This window comes from Grammomys surdaster, unplaced genomic scaffold (assembly GCF_004785775.1).
Source record: "Grammomys surdaster isolate TR1022 unplaced genomic scaffold, NIH_TR_1.0 126612, whole genome shotgun sequence".
NCBI lineage: Eukaryota > Metazoa > Chordata > Mammalia > Rodentia > Muridae > Grammomys > Grammomys surdaster.
The window spans coordinates 1348286-1367586 of record NW_021621401.1 but is presented as its reverse complement, the minus strand read 5'-3'; the positions used below and the strand labels follow the sequence as shown (position 1 = coordinate 1367586).

Below are 19301 nucleotides of genomic sequence, written 5' to 3'. Positions count from 1 at the left end.
CCACATGCACACACATTCACCACATGCACACACATTCACCACATGCACACACATGCACACACATTCACCACATGCACACACTCACGTGCACACACTCACATTCACCACATGTACACACAAACATGCACACACATTCATCACGTGCACACATCACATTTGCAGACACATGCACACATACACATAAAGAGCAAAAAAATCTTTGAAAAGTTGAAGGGTGAAGACATCCAGCATTGACCTCTGACTTCTACACACATGTGCACACATGTGAATGTCCACTCTCACACTTGTGCATTACAAATGGAGTTGTATGGCCACAAAGTTGGCTGCCATATAGCTCTGGTAGAGTGCGTGCCTAGCACACACAAGGTCCTAGGTTCAATCCCTAGCCTGTGTGTGCGTGTGCATGTACATGCTCGGACACACACACACACACAGAGTTTCCTTTAGGGAGGTGCAGGGTTGTGGTCAGGCCTGACTGTGCCCAAATGATAAAGGAGGGGCTGGGAAGAGGCTTTTTTTTTAGATTTATTTATTTATTTAATGTATATATGAGCACACTGTCACTGTCTTCAGACACACCAGAAGAGGACATTGGATCCCATTACAGATGGTTGTGAGCCACCATGTGGTTGCTGGGAATTGAACCCAGGACCTCTGGAAGAACAGTTGGTGCTTTTAACTGCTGAGCCATCTCTCTAGCCTGGGATAGGCTTTTGTATCTTCTCATTCCTGGCTTTGACTTGACTTGCCACCTGTTGAGATCTTGTAAAAGCATCTTCCCTGAGCCTCAGTTCCCTCATCTGTAAAGAGGGCCCACAACATTGCCTACCCTGGGGTTGAACAAAATAACAGCTGTGAAAGCTCAGTCAAGGACAGGCCTTCTGCAAAGCATCAGGAGAATCAGACATTGTATCATCACACAAGGGCATGGGTGGCTTGTCATCCATCCCCAGCAGACAGTTAGAATCAAGGTCTGACTTAAGGATACTGAGAAGGGTTCCTGCTAAAAGGGCCTCGTCTGCTTTCTCCACAATTGCAGGCTCCTTCTTCAGGCCGGCATCGACATTAACCGTCAGACCAAGTCTGGCACGGCCCTTCATGAGGCTGCACTCTGTGGAAAGACAGAAGTGGTTCGGCTACTGTTGGATGTGAGTCTGGTGACCTAGGACACAGAGAGAAAGGTTGGGGCCGAGCGGGGGACATGGGGACCCCCTGACAAGGCCTTGGCCTTTGGTGTATGCAGAGTGGGATCAATGCCCAGGTGAGGAACACCTACAGCCAGACAGCACTGGACATTGTACATCAATTTACTACGTCCCAGGCCAGCAAGGAGATCAAGCAACTGCTTCGAGGTGGGCCTGGGGGACTGAGGGTTGGCACAGGGCTGGGAAGGGCAGCTCCCAGGACTGGGTGTCCACTCCTTGTCTTTCCAGAGGCCTCAGCAGCTCTCCAGGTCCGGGCAACAAAGGACTACTGTAACAACTATGATCTGACCAGCCTCAATGTGAAGGCTGGGGACATTATCACGGTGAGGATGGCCCCTGGGTGCTGTGGGAGGGATGGAAGGGACTCTGTCATGCTTAGAACTCCATCCTACAGTAGCTTGGGGAGGGTGCAGGGTAGCAGGCCTCATCTGCCGAGGTGAGGCCTCTTCCTGAGCACATACCCCATTTGTTTGGTCAGGTACTTGAACAACATCCAGATGGTCGGTGGAAAGGCTGTATCCATGATAACCGGACAGGCAATGACAGGGTGGGCTACTTCCCATCCTCCCTGGGGGAGGCTATCGTCAAGCGAGCAGGTAAGTCCACCCTACTCTGGAGATAAGCAAGCAGGGGCCACTCAGCCTGAGACTGGGGACTGAAAAGAAGTATACTTTAGAGTGTTGGGGGCAGAGCCAGGTTGAACTCTAGCCTGGCCAGGACTGGCATCCAGTAACCCCTCCTGCTGATACACTCTCAGCAGAGTCACACATGCCTGCCATAGTCCAATTCTCAGGTGGCCACTAACCACACATGGTCCTAGGCAGACACTGGTCTTCTGAGGAAGGAAGAGCAGGGAACACTGATGTTAGTTAATACAGGAAAAGAACCAACCGGTGACATGTGAAAAATGAAGCAAAGCCCACCTTCGTTAGATCAGAGAAGGCTCTGAAGGGTGGTAGCGGGCAAGTCATGAGCAGTACAGTCCTGGCAACATAACCCTCCTGTTCAAGGGCAGTGGAACAGGATGGGTCTCAGCACTCAACGTCAGGAAAGCAGCGTGGAGCATGTGGGAGGGACTCAGGACCAAGCTAGAAAACTCCATAGTATGGTTTAAAGAGGCTGGAGGTAGGGTAGGGATGGGGCTGACTTCTTTCAGAGAGAGCAAGGATGGAGATTGGCAGGTGTGACAAGAGGGCCAGGTAGAAGGTGTGGTCAGCCACCAGTGACCATCTGGTTCCTAGGGTAGATTTGGTCTCCAGCCACTGGGTGGCTTCTTGTCCCCTAGCACAGAGAAAGCCAACCACCCAGTGATCTTCAGCCCCTTTGCGTATAAGACCTCAGGGCTAGTGGTAGGACTTCTCGCCTTGGACCCTCTACCATTGTGACCTGGTCTCAGACATTCAGTGTCTCTCACACTGCTGAAGCCAGAAGGCTGTAGAATGGCCTCTATGCATCTTCTTCTCTGAATCTGGCTGTACCTGGGCTGCCCAGGGTTCAAGAAGGCTGTGTTTGGCCTACAGGTTCCCGGACAGGCAGCGAGCCAAGCCCACCCCAGGGAGGTGGCTCATTGGGTCCCTCTGCACCCTCAGAAGAGATCTGGGTGCTGAGGAAGCCTTTTGCAGGTAGGCCAGGGGCCTCCAGTGCACTGGGGCAGTAGTTTGGCTGCTGAGTATTACAGTGGGGACAGCATACTTCATGGTCCCTGTCCTGGCACAGGTGGAGATCGCAGTGGCAGCTTGAGCAATGTGGCTGGGGGCAGGAGTACTGGGGGTCATGCCCTGCATGCAGGCTCTGAAGGAGTGAAGGTGAGTGAGCAAAGGGTGGCCAGGGTGGAGCAGCCAGGTTTAGAGCAGCGGTAGCAAGTGGCCTTTCTGGGTTCCAGCTCCTGGCAACTGTGCTTTCCCAGAAGGCAGTCTCTGAGTCCAGCCCAGGAGATAGCCCGGTCAAGCCTCCAGAGGGCTCTTCAGGTAAGAGCAAGGACCCAGGTATGCTGGCCCAGCAGGTAGATGCTCAGTATATAGCCTTCACCCTACCATTCCCTCTCATCACCAGGTGCTGCCAGGTCCCAGCCTCCAGCAGCCCATGCTGGGCAGGTATATGGGGAGCAGCCACCCAAGAAGCTGGAATCCGCCTCAGCCTCAGAGGGCAAGGTACAGGGCCTGGTCAGATCCGGGCCTGGATTTGGGAGGGATGGGTTGACAGTCTGACAGGCATACCTGGCCACAGCAGCCGTTGCAGGCCTTGACAGACCAGACTCTGTCTTTCTGTCTGTCTCTGTGTCATATGTGCACACACACAAGTGTACAGGTGTTGTCTATTGTGTAGGCTGTGAGCTAGTGTGTACGCACTTGAGAAGTATGAAGGGTGTTGTGTAGATGAGGAATGGCCAACTGTGAGCTGGGTATACATGCGTGTGGTTGCAAAGATGGAAGGGGATGGGTGTGAGACACGGAAATGTTTCTGTGGGTGCGCTGGGTCCTGCGTGTACGCACCTGTGTGGCTGTGATGCATGATCTGATGGCTGAATCCCATACAGCAGAGGAGGCGAGGGACTTCTGACTAGGGCACAGAGCCCGCCTTCCAGGGAGCACCTAGGCCTGAGCCCTTCCCCAGAGCCCCCTCCTACGGGGTCACATCATCTGCATCTTTGAGATGGTATGGGTATCATGGGGTGGGGGAGGCCACGGCACAGATGCAGCAGGACCTTCCTGGTGGAGTTCACAGAAGAAGCCTGGAGGGCTGCAGATGCTGTATCCAGGATGACAGATCATGGAGTACTGGTGCAGTGGACCACAGCGGCGGATCCAGCACTCTGGCCATGAACCAAGCAGAGAAGGAGGCACAGTGGAGTTTGGGGCGCAGCCCAGCAGTGGGCAGGCTGCAGTTGGTGCCTTGTGTCTTGCAGAGTGCTGAGGCAGTCAGTCAGTGGCTTGCCACATTCCAGCTACAGCTCTATGCCCCCAACTTCACCAGTGCTGGCTATGACCTGCCCACCATCAGCCGTATGACCCCTGAGGTGAGCTGCTGTGGGCTTGTTGCCAGCTGCTTCCCTTCTAAAAAGCAGGTCCCTTCTACCTGCTAGTTACTTGGCCCCCTCTTTGCCTAGGACCTCACAGCCATTGGTGTTACCAAGCCAGGCCACCGTAAGAAGATTACGGCAGAGATCAGCGGCCTGAACATCCCTGACTGGCTGCCTGAACACAAACCCGTAAGGCTCCTTGCGCCCTGGTGGCCGAGCCAGGACCAGCAGGCAGATGGACAGACAGACAGGCTGCCTTCCTGGCTACATCCCTCATCTGCCTTCTGAGGCCCTAGGGATTGGAGTTACAGATGGAGCCAGGCCTGGTGGCACGGGCTTATAACCAGCACTCAAGGGGGCTGAGGCAGGAGGATCACGACCTCAAGGTTTGCCTGGGCTACAGAGGTAGCCTGCTAGCAGGGAGCTATTTGGACAGCCTATTTGTCCGTGATGGGGGTAAACTCCCCAGGCAGGCTCATGGCTAACACTCAAGGGTTTGTGAGGACCTCAAGCCAGGAGGGTTTGCCTTCTCATTCACGGCCAGCACCCCTATAGCAATGTCTTCTACACATATGTGGACTGCAGACGGGCTAGTGTTAAATATGCTTGCCGTATGCATGCACACAAGTCCCATTGCACATGCTGGCCTGTGCTAATGGCTGACAACAGTGACCTTTGCTCTTTCTTATCAAGAGATGGCTATATGTGGGGACAGCTTCTGAGCTGATGCACACTTGCTCTGTTCTATCCACCCATGGGAAAGGTGCTGCTGGCTACCCAACGCCTGCCCTCCCCAGGGTCCTGGATCTGTTGGTAAACAGGGCTGCATCTATCTATCCCACCTTGCCACTCAGTAGTCAGCAGCTCAGGGATCTTCCCAGGAGCACATCCGGGTCTCGTGGACCTCGCCTCACTCTGTCACCTGCATGACTGAAGGTGCTGAGTGTGGGTGCAAGAGTGGCCTCAGCTGGGAGCTTGGGACGACTGGGCAGTTCTTGGTGGACACTGGATACTTGCACATTCTTGGTATGGCTGTGTGGTGAATGTGTAACAGGTGCGTGGCCATGCATCTGCTGTGGGTGGGGAGACATCGTGAGGGTGATGGAGAAAGGGTACCTGTGCTTTGTATAGCTGGAAGCAGCATGCAGGGCGTGCGTGCCGTGCACATGGGTCTTGTGTGGCATTGTGTGCGTCTGTATCTGGTGTATGTGTGTGTCTCCTCAGGACCCTGCCTGTGGCCACCTAATCAGACAAGGAAGTGCTTTTTTATATCCGATACCATGTCCCAGTGATAGGCATCCCAAGCGTGTTTGTGTGTGTTGATTTGTGTGTGCCCTAAGTGTGCAGTTGGCATGTTGAGGAGCTGGTCTGCAGTTCCCACCAAGGCTGTGCCTAGGCTGTCTGCAATACTGATATTTCAGGCCTGTCTGTTTGTCCTTCTGTCTGTATGTGCCCCACAGGCTTATTTTCTAATAGTTCCAAGTAGGTGGTCATGCTGTGAGCAGCCAGCTTGGGCTGCCCCTCTCTGTCCCCCTCTCCATAGGCTAACCTGGCTGTGTGGCTGTCAATGATTGGTCTGGCCCAGTATTACAAGGTGCTGGTTGACAACGGCTATGAGAACATTGATTTCATCACTGACATCACTTGGGAGGACCTGCAGGAGATAGGCATCACCAAGCTGGGTAAGGTCCCAGCCTAGCCCTTCCACACCTGCCTGTGCCTCCTGACAGCTCCTCCTGACCAGCTTCTCCCTACTCCTGACTCAGGACACCAAAAGAAGCTGATGCTGGCGGTGAGGAAACTGGCAGAGCTGCAAAAGGCAGAATACTCCAAGTATGAGGGGGGACCCCTGCACCGAAAGGCACCCCAATCACTTGAAATGATGGCTATCGAGTCGCCACCCCCACCTGAGCCTGGTGCAGCAGAGTGCCAATCTCCCAAGATGACCACCTTCCAGGACAGTGAACTCAGTGGTGAGCTGCAGGCTGCCCTGTCTGGCCCAGCTGAAGCAGGTGCAGCCGCTGCTGAGAAATCCTCTAACCACCTGCCACCCACTCCGAGGACAACCTTGCGACAGGAGTCCAGCCTGAGTGGACGGGCTCGACACATGAGCAGCTCTCAGGAGCTTCTGGGTGACGGGCCTCAAGGGCCTGGCAGTCCTATGTCACGAAGTCAGGAATACCTGCTGGATGAGGGGCCAGCTCCTGGCACCCCACCCAAGGAGGTGCGGTCTAGCCGCCACGGCCACAGTGTCAAGAGGGCCAGCGTGCCCCCGGTGCCTGGCAAGCCACGACAGGTCCTTCCATCCGGTCCCAGCCACTTCACACCCCCACAGACACCCACCAAAGCTCAGCCAGGCTCCCCTCAGGCCCTCGGGGGACCTCATGGTCCAGCCACAGCCAAGGTGAAGCCTACCCCACAGCTGCTACCACCAACAGACCGACCCATGTCACCCCGTTCCCTGCCTCAGTCACCCACACACCGTGGCTTTGCCTATGTGCTGCCCCAGCCAGTTGAGGGCGAGGCGGGCTCACCTACTCCGGGACCTGCTCCCCCACCAGTACCAACAGCTGTGCCCACATTATGCTTGCCCCCAGAAGCTGATATAGAGCCTGGGCGGCCCAAGAAACGTGCCCACAGCTTGAATCGCTATGCAGCATCTGACAGTGAGCCAGAGAGGGATGAGCTGTTGGTGCCTGCTGCTGCTGGACCCTATGCCACGGTCCAGCGGCGTGTGGGTCGGAGCCACTCAGTGAGGGCTCCTGCTGGCACTGACAAGAATGTTAACCGCAGTCAGTCCTTTGCTGTGCGGCCACGCAAGAAGGGGCCCCCACCACCTCCACCCAAACGCTCCAGCTCGGCCATGGCCAGTGCCAACCTAGCTGATGAGCCGGCTCCAGATGTTGAGACCGAGGACGGCCGGCTGGGGGTCAGGGCACAACGCCGGCGGGCTAGTGACCTTGCTGGCAGTGTGGACACAGGCAGTGCTGGCAGTGTGAAGAGCATCGCAGCCATGTTGGAGCTGTCTTCCATTGGGGGTGGGGGACGGGCTATTCGAAGGCCCCCCGAAGGCCACCCCACACCTCGTCCTGCCAGTCCAGAGCCGGGCCGAGTAGCCACCGTGTTGGCCTCTGTGAAGCACAAAGAGGCCATTGGGCCTGACGGTGAAGTGGTGAACCGACGCCGTACACTCAGTGGCCCAGTCACTGGACTTTTGGCCACTGCTCGCCGGGGACCTGGGGAACCCGCAGAGCAGAGCCATTTTATGGAAGATGGCACAGCCCGACAACGGCTTCGAGGTTCAGCTAAGGGTGAGGCAAGTGCAGAGGGTCCCCCCCTTGCCCGGGTAGAGGCCAGTGCCACGCTCAAGAGGCGCATTCGGGCCAAGCAGAGCCAACAAGAGAATGTCAGGTTCATCCTGACGGAGTCTGACACAGTCAAGCGCAGGCCTAAGGCGAAGGAGCCTGACACTGGGCCTGAGCCACCCCCACCACTGTCTGTGTATCAGAATGGCACAGCCACCGTTCGCCGACGGCCAGCCTCAGAGCAGGCTGGGCCCCCAGAGCTGCCCCCTCCTCCTCCACCTGCTGAGCCCCCACCTGCTGACCTGATGCAGCTGCCTCCTCTACCCCTGCCTGATGGCAATGCACGGAAGCCCGTGAAGCCACCCGTCTCTCCCAAGCCCATTCTGGCTCAGCCTGTGTCCAAGATCCAGGGCTCACCTACACCTGCCTCCAAGAAGGTGCCACTGCCAGGCCCTGGCAGCCCAGGTAGGTACAGAAAGCCAGCAAAGACAGAACAAGGGGTCTCAGGACAGGACCCTTGCATGCTCCCATCTCAGGGTCTGGGTTCCCTTTTTGAGTCTGATGAACCCCAGGTGGTGTAAGATAAGACTGTCTGCGCTGATAGTTAAGAGCTCCTTAGCTATCTACTGTGGAATAACTCTGCCACCCCTGTAGTGTGCACGCCTCTTGTTCAGTGAAGGAGGTGCAGAAGACCCAGAGTAGTGGCACGCATGCAGAAGACCTAGCTGGAGTACCCAGATACATGAGAGGGTAGGTTTCCAGACAGGAGAGCAGTGCAGAAGTACTGAGACAACCATTGTGGCTGGATGCATCAGGCTGCATCTGAAGGAGCTCAGGAAGCAGTGACACATTTTGCAGTAGATTTGCATACCCTAGTGGCTGCGGTGAGAATAGGGTGCGGGGTACAGCATCTCCTGCTAGATGGAGGGAACACAGTGAATGGTATAGGTGTGGTTATTTTCCTGGGTACCAGCGTCGTCCTCTTCCCTGCAGAGGTAAAGCGTGCTCACGGAACGCCACCGCCCGTGTCACCCAAGCCTCCGCCGCCACCTACAGCACCCAAGCCAGCCAAGGCTTTGGCAGGACTACAGTCCAGCAGCGCCACCCCCTCGCCTGTGCCCTCACCGGCGCGTCAGCCGCCAGCAGCCCTCGTCAAGCCAGCTAGCTCGCCGCCCTCGCAGAGCGCCAGCCCCGCCAAGCCCCCTTCCCCAGGGACACCCGCGCTGCACGTACCCGCCAAGCCCCCTCGCGCTGCTGCTTCAGTGGTCTCCGGACCCCCAGTAGCTTCAGATTGTGCTTCGCCTGGGGATAGCGCTCGGCAGAAGCTGGAAGAGACTAGCGCGTGTTTGGCTGCAGCACTGCAGGCAGTGGAGGAGAAGATCAGGCAGGAGGATGGACAAGGCCCTCGGTAGGTACTTTGATCTGGGGTGGGAGTTCTGGTCGCACACAGAGTGTGGTTCTTGCCAGTGGACTGGTATGGGTAGGCGGAGCCATTCAGCGTGGTTTAAGAGTGGGTTACTGTGGACCCACCTAGCCTTGAGTAAGGGGGCCTGTGCTACCCAACCACACTGATGCATGCCCACCCTTAGCCCCTCCTCCATTGAGGAGAAGAGCACTGGCAGCATCCTTGAAGACATCGGCAGCATGTTCGACGACCTGGCCGACCAGCTGGACGCCATGCTAGAGTGAGGCAGCCACCCACGTGGGCCCACCGTACTCCCCGCACTTTGACCTTTACCTCAGGACGGGCACCTCCAAGCGGTGGGTGGGGGCCGAGTGGGCGGGGAACGCCCAGCTCTGCACAAGCACAACTCCTACTCCTGGCCCAGGCTGGTCATCAGCCCCCTGGCATGGGAGTCAGGGGCGCTCCAAGGGCTCTGAGCGGATGCGCTGCCCGCTGGTGCCCATTCCTGTCTGCTGCTCCCTGTGCAACAACTGCTGGGCCCTACCCTTGCAGGCTTTGCTCTGCTGGTGGAGGGCTGCCCTCCCTTGCGCTAGGCAGACTGAGCACCAAGGGAAGATGAGGGGGATGGCCACTGTGGCCCTCTCTCCAATCTGTGGCAGAGCACAGGCCTATGCCCAGCACAGAACTGCCCATTGGGGAACCTCTGCCAGCTGCTCTGGCACAGCACAAGGGACAGGGGGGCCAAGGTTGGGCTCGCCCCACTGCACCCCAGAATATAAGCTATCAAGAGTATTAATTTATTGGGAATGAGCTGAGGCAGATTTCCCCAGAAAAACAAAAAGATAACTTTAACAAATATATATTTAAAGAGAAGAAATATTATTGATTCTATAGAAAACCATTTACCAACAGGAAGGTCACAAGTCCAGCTTGAGACTAAAGCTGTCAGAGGCTGAGGCTACCTGTCTGCCCTTCTCTTTCATCTAGGAGTGGCCTTGCCCTTGGTCACCAGCACACACACCTGGGAGGCACAGTCTGGGGGATGGCTCTGCCCAGGGCCTCTGCCCAGAGCTTCTCTGTTCTTCCAGCTTGAGTCTGAAGAACGTGAAGCATGTGCCTTGCTCTCACCGGCTCTCCTCCATGCCACACAGGGCTCAGGGAAGGCCTTTTCCTTCTGGGTATGGCCGTGCCCTTGGGGTGCTGGTGTGAGGGTGCATCCAGTGTGATCCCTGTGTGAACGTGGGCATGAGTGCAAGGGCGTGCATGCCAGCCTAGGGGCAGATGTGTGTTGGAGGCTGTGTCTGCCCCCGCTTTCCCCAGGCAGCCTCAAGGCAGCCATTCCGCCCAGCCCCTGCCCCTCCCCAGGCAGCCTCATTTGGCTGCCACCCCGCCCATCTTGAACTTCCATGGACGTTCTGCTCTTGGTCCGAGGCTGTGTCGTGTAGTACTTCTCACCTTCTTTCCTCCCTCCAATACTGACTGGTCTCTCGTGTTTGCTGATCCACAAGTGTTGGGCATAACATTGACATTTCTTTAAAAAAAAAAAATCAAAAAAAAAAAAAAAGAAAAGAAACCCAAAACAAAACCATAATTGTGGTGTAGGCTGGTGGAGGGGCCAACTAAGGTAGTGTGGACACAGGGCCCTTCCAACTGTCACTCCTGGCGCTTCCTTATCTGAACATGCTGACCGTTTATCAGCCTCCTCTGTGTGGGCAGCCCAGGCTAGGGCTCTAGGAAGTGGGGAGGGGGGTCTGGACAGGGAACTGCTGTCAGCTGTCAATAAACAGCAGAAAACAGAGCTGCTTGGCTCACTCTTTGGGGGCATGTGTGTGTGTGGGGGGGGTGTGCAGCTCAGCCGGGAAGCTGGGAGCCAAGGAATGATAAGCTGCCTCCTGCAGGGAAGGAAAGTCCACGCAGCCTTCTTCCCTACTGTCTTGTGCCTGAGCATAGCAATGTCCTTGGGGCCATGTGAATGATGTTCCCAGAAGCTGTCTCCACGCACAATCACAGTCTGTGCAGCTTTTATTTCAACAAGGAAGTAATAAAATCTATATACAGTCTAAAACCAGTAGAAAAGGTGAGTAAAAAGGACCCATGGTCCATCTGGGTCCTGCCAGGAGCGGTGGCACATGCCTTTACTCCCAACACTTGGGAGGTGGAGGCAGGCAGATCTGTGAGTTCGAGGCTAGCCTGGTTGACATAGTGAGTTCCAGGCAAGTCAGAGCTACATAGTGAGACCCTGTCTCAAAACAAAAGTCTGTGGAGTGATACGAATGGTGGGGCCGGGCAAGCATCGTACCTGGCGCCCAGAGAAGGGCCTAGGCATTTCTCTGGTACAAGTAAGGGCGGGCCTTATGAAAGATCCCTCGCCAAGCATAAGCAGAGATGACACTGCCTAGCTGTTTGAACCTGTCTACCTGTCTACCTGTCTCCACAAGACAGGCCGACATTCCAAGGCCATCATGGAGGTCCAGCCTGACTTAGAGACCCAGAGGGAGCCAAGCCTGGCCTGGATTCTGTTAGCATGTCCAAACCTGCAAAGAAAGGGCTCTATTTCAGATCCATGGCCCCAGGACTCCCTTTCAGCCAGTCCACATCTCCCACCCTCTTCTGTTAACCTGCCTGGGCCTCTTGCCCCTCACGCACGCACTCTCCAAGCTCCATCCTATGCAACTCCCACCACGAGCCCAAGCTGCAGACACTTACCTTCACGGTGCTATCCACAGCCCCTGAGAAGAGCCGACCCCGGGAAACCGCCAGTGCAGTGACACTGCCCTGATGGCGCAGCAGCGTCTGTGTGCAGATCATGTTGTCCATGCTCCAGACCTAGGGGAGGAGGGAGCATAGATAGGAAGGCTTGCCCTGACCCAGCCACCTCTGCCCTCTTCCTCCTGGGCAGCACATACCCTGAGGGACCGGTCATAGGATGCACTGAAGACTTTGGTCTGGTCTGGTGTTGAAATGACTGCCAGGGCATATACTGTGCCCACATGGCCCGTTAGGGTCCGCACCTGCTCTTTGGATTCAATGTCCCATACCTGAAAAGGGGCACAATCAAGTGAGTTTAGAGATAGGGACCCAAAACAAGGGCAGAAGAGATGGAGTCTGCTATAGGACAGCCCTTACATGAATGAGGTTCTCGTAGGTCCCACAGACAATGTGGTGATTCGTCACAGCAATGGAATACACACTGCCACCAGATGTCTGCAGGACATGGATGCAGTCAAGGGTCCGAATGTCCCAGATCTAGGGGAAAGTGTGTCACTTAATCTCAGGCCAGGCACTTGCCTACCTGGAGCCTTAGGGATCTAGGAGACAGCCTCAAAGCATATTGGAGGGTAGAGAGAGGACACCCTAGGAAGGACAGCAAAGGGCAAGTCCCTGCCACCAGGGGTAGCTTGGCACACCTTGATTGTCTGGTAAGAGCCACTGTATAGATAGCTCTGTGCTGCCACCAGGGCCCGCACCCAGTGGTTGAGGCCTGTGAGTTCCTTCTTCAACTTTAGCTCAGTGCCCACGATGTCCCAGACCTGTAGAGATGGACGTGAGCCTGGGCTAGTAAGGTATCTATTCCCCCTGTAGCCCCCCCTGTAGCCCCCACATACACACACTCCTTGCCTATACCTTGATGGCTTTCAGGGAGCCACTGAAGAGCATGTTATGGGAAGACACCAGTGTGCATACAGGGTTGTCATGGGCCCGGATGGTGTTCACTTTCTGTAGGTTCTGGATGTCCCACACCTGCAGGGGGTGACAGGACTTGGGGTTAGTGAGGAAGGAAAAAGCACTGGGCCTTCTCAGCCCCCAACCCTTTACCCTGTGTCCACTCACAATGATGGTGCAGTCTGCAGACCCACTGTACAGTTTGCACCTAGGGAAGCAAAGTCAACACGGAAGCAAAGTCAACAGGAAGCAGAAGAGGCTACCATACTAGGGCACGATGCTGGCTAGCCCCAGGATCCAGCACGGCCTGGTCTCAGGGCTACTGCTGCTCCTGAGTCCCATTCTCTGTGTGCATAGCTGGATGTGAACAACTAGGCTGGGAAACATTTGATGGCTCAGCTGAGCAAGGGGAAAGGTCACCTATCCTGAACACCAAGTCCCAGGGAGGCTACCATCACTAGTAAAGTTGAGCAATACCTAGAATCACCATACCTGGAAGCCCAACAAGACACGAGAAAGGACAGCTAGCCTCGGGAAGAGCCTACTGACAGGTTAATCATGGTAGCTGCTACATCAACTATCACTAGAGTTAAGCCCAAGGTACTAGCTATCCTGGTGACGGGTAAGCTATCCTCCTGTCTAAGAGTGCCACCTCTGGCTTCTAGCTACCTAACACACTAGGGCAGGGCCAGGCTGTGCTGGAAATTCATAGACTGTCACCTAGTATCCAGTATTGCTCAGACATGAGTGTTCCATAGGTGAAGAGGCACAAGCTACACAGGTTCAAATACAGGCTCGGGGCCCACAGGGTGGCGTACTGCACATTCCAGACCTGCCCTGTGGTCAGTGGGTCCCATATTAAGACTCACCCCTGGATACAGAGCGCCAGCACAATACCATCATGACCTTCCAGTGTCTTTTGGCACTTGTAAGTGGTACACGTGTCCCACACCTGCAGAGATCAGGTCAGACCAGGTCTAGCAGGGTCAGTTTGGTGACGAAAGGACAGGAGAGAAGACCCAACTGTAGACAGGGGATAGCTGAGGCTGGCATGCAGTGCCCACCTGAGCCCAACCAGGCTGCAGAGCCTGTGAGCCTGTGGGACAGGACTCCACTCACCTTGATCGTCTTGTCAGAAGAGCCACTGAAGAGCAGGTCACCCATGGAATAGACACAGAGACACCAGACAGGGCCCTGGTGTCCCACAAAGGTCCCTTTGCACTTGAAGATCTGCTGAGGATCATAGGCTGCAAATGGTAGACGTTAATGAGGAGCAGCAGTGCCCTGGGGACAGTGTGGGGGCAGGGGCGGGCTATACTCACATCCGAGGATACCCATGTTCAGGCGTGCGTTGATGTGAGACAGCTCATCCTGGAAGGCCAAGAACAGTAGAAAATGGTTGGGTGGGGTTCACACGACCTGTGGTGAAGCTACAGAGCCCTAGGTCAGCTCTTCCTGGACTACTGAACCTGAGACCCTGAACCCCAATCTGTTTTTCTGAGTTTCATCACTGCAAACCTCACCCACTCACATTCAACATGGATGCATCCCTCCGGAACTCCATGAGGTCCTCACTGAGCTTGCTCTGGTTCTCATCCAGGACATCTGAGCATCAGGAAAAGAAAGGTAGTACTGAAGTCCAGAACAGTGCTGAACCTGTGTTCTCAGAACTAGACCTTACCAAACTTGAGCTCAAGGCTCTTCTCCAGCTGGTCAATCTTCTCTGAGAGTTTGCCCAGCATAGACCGCAGGAAGGCAATCTCCTGGTCCTTCTGGGCCAGTGCCACATGCATCTCATGGAAGCGGTCGTCGGTCTGCTGCAGGAACTCCTTCAGACCCTCAAAGCGGCATGTTTCTAGGTGTGTCTCATAGGTGTCCTGATTCCCAATAAATGTGCACCTGGGGGAACAGCACAGCTGCCCACCTGCCTGGCTGGCAGGATTGACCCCTTATCCTCCCTGACCCCATTAAATCCCTCAAGAGTCATCATGGTCATGCCCATTAGCCCCAGATCAGCAACCTCCCTGACCCCCACCACTCAGCAGTCAGGACATTTCACCAGTGAAATCTTATACCTCCAGAGCTTCAGGGATCTCTCCCTCCCTAAGAATAAAATGTCTGCCCATCACCAGCCTCCTTGCTCCGAACAGCTGGGCAGGATCCTCCTTTCTTTCTTTCCCTGCTTCCCTTTCACACCCATGTGTTCAAATTTATGCCCCTTTACCCACCTTCCCTGGTACCCCACTTCCAACCTGTTCAGTCCTTTCTGTGTCCTCATGGGCACCTGGATATGTGCTGTGATGGCAGTTACTGGTGTGGCTTCTGGCTTTGGTGCATGTCGCAGGTATCAGCTCACAGAAGCCCTTGGCCTAGGAACTCAGCCCCACCAGCCCCCGCCCCCACCCACTCACCCGTACTTAGAGTGGGGACACTTGATGTGCTCGCATTCTTTCAGGTGGGCCTCGAGATTCATCTTGAGAAGGGGTGGGCAGCTGGGGTTGTTAGGGCAGCGCACAGGCCTGTAGTCACAACTACTCTCGTGGTCCCTGTGCATACACAGGACACAGGGGCTGAGCTGAGACCCCACAGTATAGCCCCAGACAGGCGAAGGTGCTGAGTAACCCCAGGGAGGTGGAGGGTCAGAAGGTACTCACTTCCGGGCACTAAGCTTGATGGTGAAGGGGCAGCCCCTTGGGTCTACCTCAAAGACACCAGGCTTTCCAGTGCCAGCTGCATGGCAGCCATGCCGACAATGTATGAAGAGCTCTCCAATCTGCTCAGCTACTGCAATGTTGTTCACCACCACTGTCAGTTTGGCATTGTCCACAGGACACTTCTCTGGGAGAGGAGGACATGTTGAGCCCACCACCTGCCCGCCACCTCACTCCCTGGCAGCTTTGCCCAGTGGGAAGCCAAGTCCTGGGGAAGGGAGACGCAACGGCACGACAGGTAGGGAGAAGCCCACTGGTGCCTTGCCCACTCCTTCATCTGCCCCAAGGTGCCGGTGCAGGAAGAGCTACACAGCAGACCTCCCGGGATGAGTAGGTGGTGACAGAGGGCAGAAGGGCAGTCAGCTGGGTGTGGAGAAGAAGCGAGGACTGCCAGGGACAACAGCATCTGTTGGAGCCCAAGCCCTCGTCCTGGGACCCAGCCCATGCCCACAACAGCCACGGCTCTGAGTCTGGAGACATCAGGAATTAGGGGTCTGCTTTGCTATCAAGGTCCTTTGCCAGGCTCGAGCCCCTGCAACACTAGTCAAGCCCCAGGAGAGGCCACACATGCCTGGAGAAGAAACCAGCGGCCTCTGCTGGCTGCCCAGGAAATAGCAGGGTGGGAAGTACCCACCAACTCACAGGTCTGGATGGGAGGCACAGACCTACCTGACTTCAAGGCACATCGTCTGCAGAAGGTGTGCTGTGGGGACAAAAAGTGGACTTGGGGGACAGCTGTTAACAGTCTTCCCTCCAGTCTAGGTCAGTGGTAGCCCAGAACTCACACCATCCCACACCACTGCAGAGAGTCACAGGAGTTGGAAATAAGAGTCTGTGAGCTCACCCCACAGGTAGTGATCACAGGGTCCTTGAACACACTGCAGCAGAGCTGGCAGCAGAGCTTTACTGAGGGTTGCTCGGCAAACACCAGTGGCTCCTAGATAGAGTGGAGCAAAACGATTAGGTCATGGGCCACAAGTACTGATGTGGCACTTCAGGAGTAGACCCTCAGTAACATTAACTACCCAAGCCGCCTGCATGTCCACCCTGTCCAGGGCTGTTCACAGGCACTGGGCCTATCCTAGAAAGGCACTGCTGACTAGAGAGACTCATGAGAAGACCAAGGAGCTAAAGCAAGGGGTGTGGTTCAGGAGCAGGTTGTCAGCAGTGAGAGACCGTATATACATATATACAGTGTCTGCACACGTTGTCTCAGACAGCCTTCCTGGCCTCTCTTCCTGGCCTACAGACTAGCAAAGTAGCCGATCTGAGCCCCACCATCCCACAGCTCATCCCAGGCAGCCTTCCTTCACATAGGAGTCGGAGATTTCAACACATACTAGAGGCCCTAATTGGGTCTGATCTACCCTCAATGAGACCTGTGTTGGTGCAGCAGTGACAACCCTGGAAGATGATTCCTGCCAAGCCTACCACACCTACCGGCTCTTCTTCCTCCTCAGGCAGCGAGAACGTGGAGCGCAGGGACATGCTGGACTCGGAGTGTAGGGAGCGGACAGAGATGGCTGAGTCAGAGCGGCGAGGAGTGTTGATGGGGGGCTGCACAGATGGAGGCAGCCTATTAGGGGGTTGAGCCCTGTGGAGGCAGGGGTGCCTCTAAGCCACCCCACTTCCAGCAAGCCCACAAGGCTGTGGATTGTGTGTGGGAGACTGGTATGGCCTCAATCCCACTGCCTGTGGTGGCCAGCCCTGGCCTCTGGTGTTGGGCTGCCCGTTCTTGCCTGCCAACTTTCTTTGTGTAAATGGAGAGATTTCCTGCTATTCAATTTTACAGGACATGCTCAGGCTTCTTCCTGCTTCCCGTGAGGGAATGTGGGCTGCAAAGAGGCTGCATCCACCAGCCAATCCTGGGGCAGCTAAGACCCCAGATTACTGGACAGAAGAGAGTAGAAGCCTGGTCAAGGAGAGGTGCTCATGGGCTAAGCTGCCTTCTTGTCCAAGAGACACTCGACCCAGCCAGGAAGGTCCATGACAGGAATGTAATGACAGGAATCTTTTACCAGAGGCTGACCTAGCCTCCTGAGACCTGAAGGGAACAACCTTTGATGAGGTCATAGGGGAGAGAGGCTCAGCACCTAAGAGCTTCTGCTGCCAGAGCTCCCCATGCAGGACCCATGCCCAGGCCCACCTGCCTCTCCTGAGCCTGTGCCCAGAACAGGGAAGGGGGACATGGGATAGGGATGCACCCCATCCCAGTTCTGGGTATCCCCAAACAGGAGCCAGAGACTGGGCACACACTTATTCACCAGGGCAGGGCCCATCTCTCCTTATGATGTCCCAAGTTCTATCTTGCATAGGAATGCCGTGTGAGATCCAGAGGACAAAGTTAAAGGAAGCGGGTCAAACACCGCCACAGGCAGCAACGACAGGCAGAGGAATATGGAGTACTAGGCAGGGGCTAGTACAGAGCTGCACTCTCCCCTCTGCCTACTGACAACGCAGCTCTTGGGCTCCCACCCCAAGCACAGGAACTAAGGCCAATCAGTGGGGTGGCGTGGGCATGGCTGCCCATGGTCCCACAGCAAACAGAAGATTCTAGGACATCGCTAAAGTCACCGTAACATGTCAGATGCCCCAGAGTTATCGTAAACCAGAAGCATAATGAATCCATTTCCAAGGCCCAGGCCACAGTCAGAGAAATTGGCTGGAGACAGAGAGGAAAAGCTGTGGGACGTAGGCACCACATATCTGACCCATCGTTGGTCTCAGGGCAGTGCCTGGCCTGTAATATGCCTACTCAATCTTCCTATTGAAAAGGGAAAAAGGGTTGGGCATGCTGGCACGTTCCTTTAATCCCAACACTCCAGAGACAAAGATAGACAGATCTGAGTTCAAGGATAGCCTGGTCTATATAGTGAGTTCCAGAATAATGAGGACTACATAGAGACCCTGTCTCAAACAAAACAAAACAAAACAAAACAAAACAAAACACAACAACAACAAAGCCCACCAAAAGTAAAAAAAAGCAAAAGGAAAAGGGAAAAGAAATTTGGTTCTTCTGCCTCTCACCTGGCCTGCCCTCCCAGCAGAGGACTTCAGTCCTGACAGCCATCCTCTGTCCACAGGCAGACTTACCTGAGTGCACCTTCTGTGGCTCCCACCTCACTTAAGATGGAGCCCCAACTGCCTGACCTTCAGGTCCTCAGGCCTTCAGGGGCCACACCCTAAAGCACAGTCCCACAGGTGGCTTCCTGCTGTCACTCGCTACAGGAGCCTCCTCTTAGGTTCAGGGATGCAGCAAGTGCTCAGACCTCAAGGTGCCTCACTATCCTGACTCTCTGCTCTCCTAGGACCTGGACCGCAGGGAGGAAGGCCTTCTTGGGAATCACACTAGGCTCCTGCATTGTGGAGACCTACCATGCCATCCTCCTCATCTCGTGGCGAATAGGCAAGGGTGCTAGAGGAGGAAGGTGTCCTGCGATGCTGTTTGTATGTGCTGGTCCCATCGGCTGCTGGAAAGAGAGGGGAAGGGCTGAGCGATACAGCTGTCAGTGGAGGAAGGGGCTGAAGTGATGGAGACAGCTGGCAGAGCCCTTGTCTATGGAACCCTTCGAACTGTCTCTAGCTCTCAGCCTCCCTGTACTAGACTGGGAGATGGTTATCCAGGATTATCTTCCAAGGTAAATCCAGTATGAGCAGTATGGCCCTGGCTCATCAGCCTGGACCTGCGGACAACTGAGAATGGACTGCTAGCTGCCCAACCCTGCTTACCAACGGCACACTTACATTTATTTCCTTCCTCTGGTGTAGAGAGTCCAGAACTTGGCTCATGCTAATCACCAGCACTAGATCCAGCCTTTGCTTTTTTTTTTTAATTTTATATGTATGAGTATTTTGCCTGCATGTATGTCTCTGCACCACTTATGTGCCTGGTGCTCATGGCAGCCAGAAAGTGGCATTGGATCTCCTAGAACTGGAGTTAATGATTGCTGTGAAACACCATGTCGGTGCTGAGAGCTGTGAAACACCATGTCG

The 19301-nt window shown here is 55.3% G+C and overlaps 2 protein-coding genes across 12 annotated transcripts in view; one reads left to right on the top strand and one right to left on the bottom strand.

Moving 5' to 3' along the window:
• The window catches only part of Caskin1 (CASK interacting protein 1), a 19089-nt gene extending 9817 nt beyond the window's left edge, over positions 1-9272 (top strand). Inside the window, exons 7-20 of one of the 2 annotated variants that reach the window (XM_028760858.1) lie at positions 1040-1148; positions 1244-1352; positions 1434-1528; positions 1684-1801; positions 2726-2827; positions 2922-3010; positions 3088-3172; positions 3258-3355; positions 4111-4221; positions 4312-4413; positions 5768-5906; positions 5991-7994; positions 8523-8937; positions 9119-9272. In XM_028760858.1, coding sequence (XP_028616691.1) covers positions 1040-1148; positions 1244-1352; positions 1434-1528; positions 1684-1801; positions 2726-2827; positions 2922-3010; positions 3088-3172; positions 3258-3355; positions 4111-4221; positions 4312-4413; positions 5768-5906; positions 5991-7994; positions 8523-8937; positions 9119-9218 — 3676 coding nt within the window. In that variant the 3' untranslated portion in view covers positions 9219-9272. The remainder of the gene's footprint in view (positions 1-1039; positions 1149-1243; positions 1353-1433; positions 1529-1683; positions 1802-2725; positions 2828-2921; positions 3011-3087; positions 3173-3257; positions 3356-4110; positions 4222-4311; positions 4414-5767; positions 5907-5990; positions 7995-8522; positions 8938-9118) is intronic. The other variant, XM_028760859.1, reaches the window with a different exon arrangement.
• Positions 9273-10938: 1666 nt separating this feature from the next.
• The window catches only part of Traf7 (TNF receptor associated factor 7), an 18311-nt gene continuing 9948 nt past the window's right edge, over positions 10939-19301 (bottom strand). For 2 of the 10 annotated variants that reach the window (XM_028760862.1, XM_028760865.1), the window contains 18 exons: positions 18684-18775; positions 16749-16865; positions 16153-16245; positions 15978-16011; positions 15252-15435; positions 15009-15143; positions 14279-14496; positions 14129-14202; positions 13920-13968; positions 13717-13844; positions 13467-13549; positions 12766-12805; positions 12559-12675; positions 12342-12464; positions 12061-12180; positions 11841-11972; positions 11641-11760; positions 10939-11468 (listed from right to left, as the gene is read on the bottom strand). In XM_028760862.1, coding sequence (XP_028616695.1) covers positions 11454-11468; positions 11641-11760; positions 11841-11972; positions 12061-12180; positions 12342-12464; positions 12559-12675; positions 12766-12805; positions 13467-13549; positions 13717-13844; positions 13920-13968; positions 14129-14202; positions 14279-14496; positions 15009-15143; positions 15252-15435; positions 15978-16011; positions 16153-16245; positions 16749-16865; positions 18684-18775 — 1874 coding nt within the window. In that variant the 3' untranslated portion in view covers positions 10939-11453. Of the gene's footprint in view, positions 11469-11640; positions 11761-11840; positions 11973-12060; positions 12181-12341; positions 12465-12558; positions 12676-12765; positions 12806-13466; positions 13550-13716; positions 13845-13919; positions 13969-14128; positions 14203-14278; positions 14497-15008; positions 15144-15251; positions 15436-15977; positions 16012-16152; positions 16246-16748; positions 16903-17047; positions 17310-18683; positions 18779-19301 lie in introns of those variants that run through there. The other 8 variants (XM_028760861.1, XM_028760864.1, XM_028760870.1 and 5 more) reach the window with 5 other exon arrangements.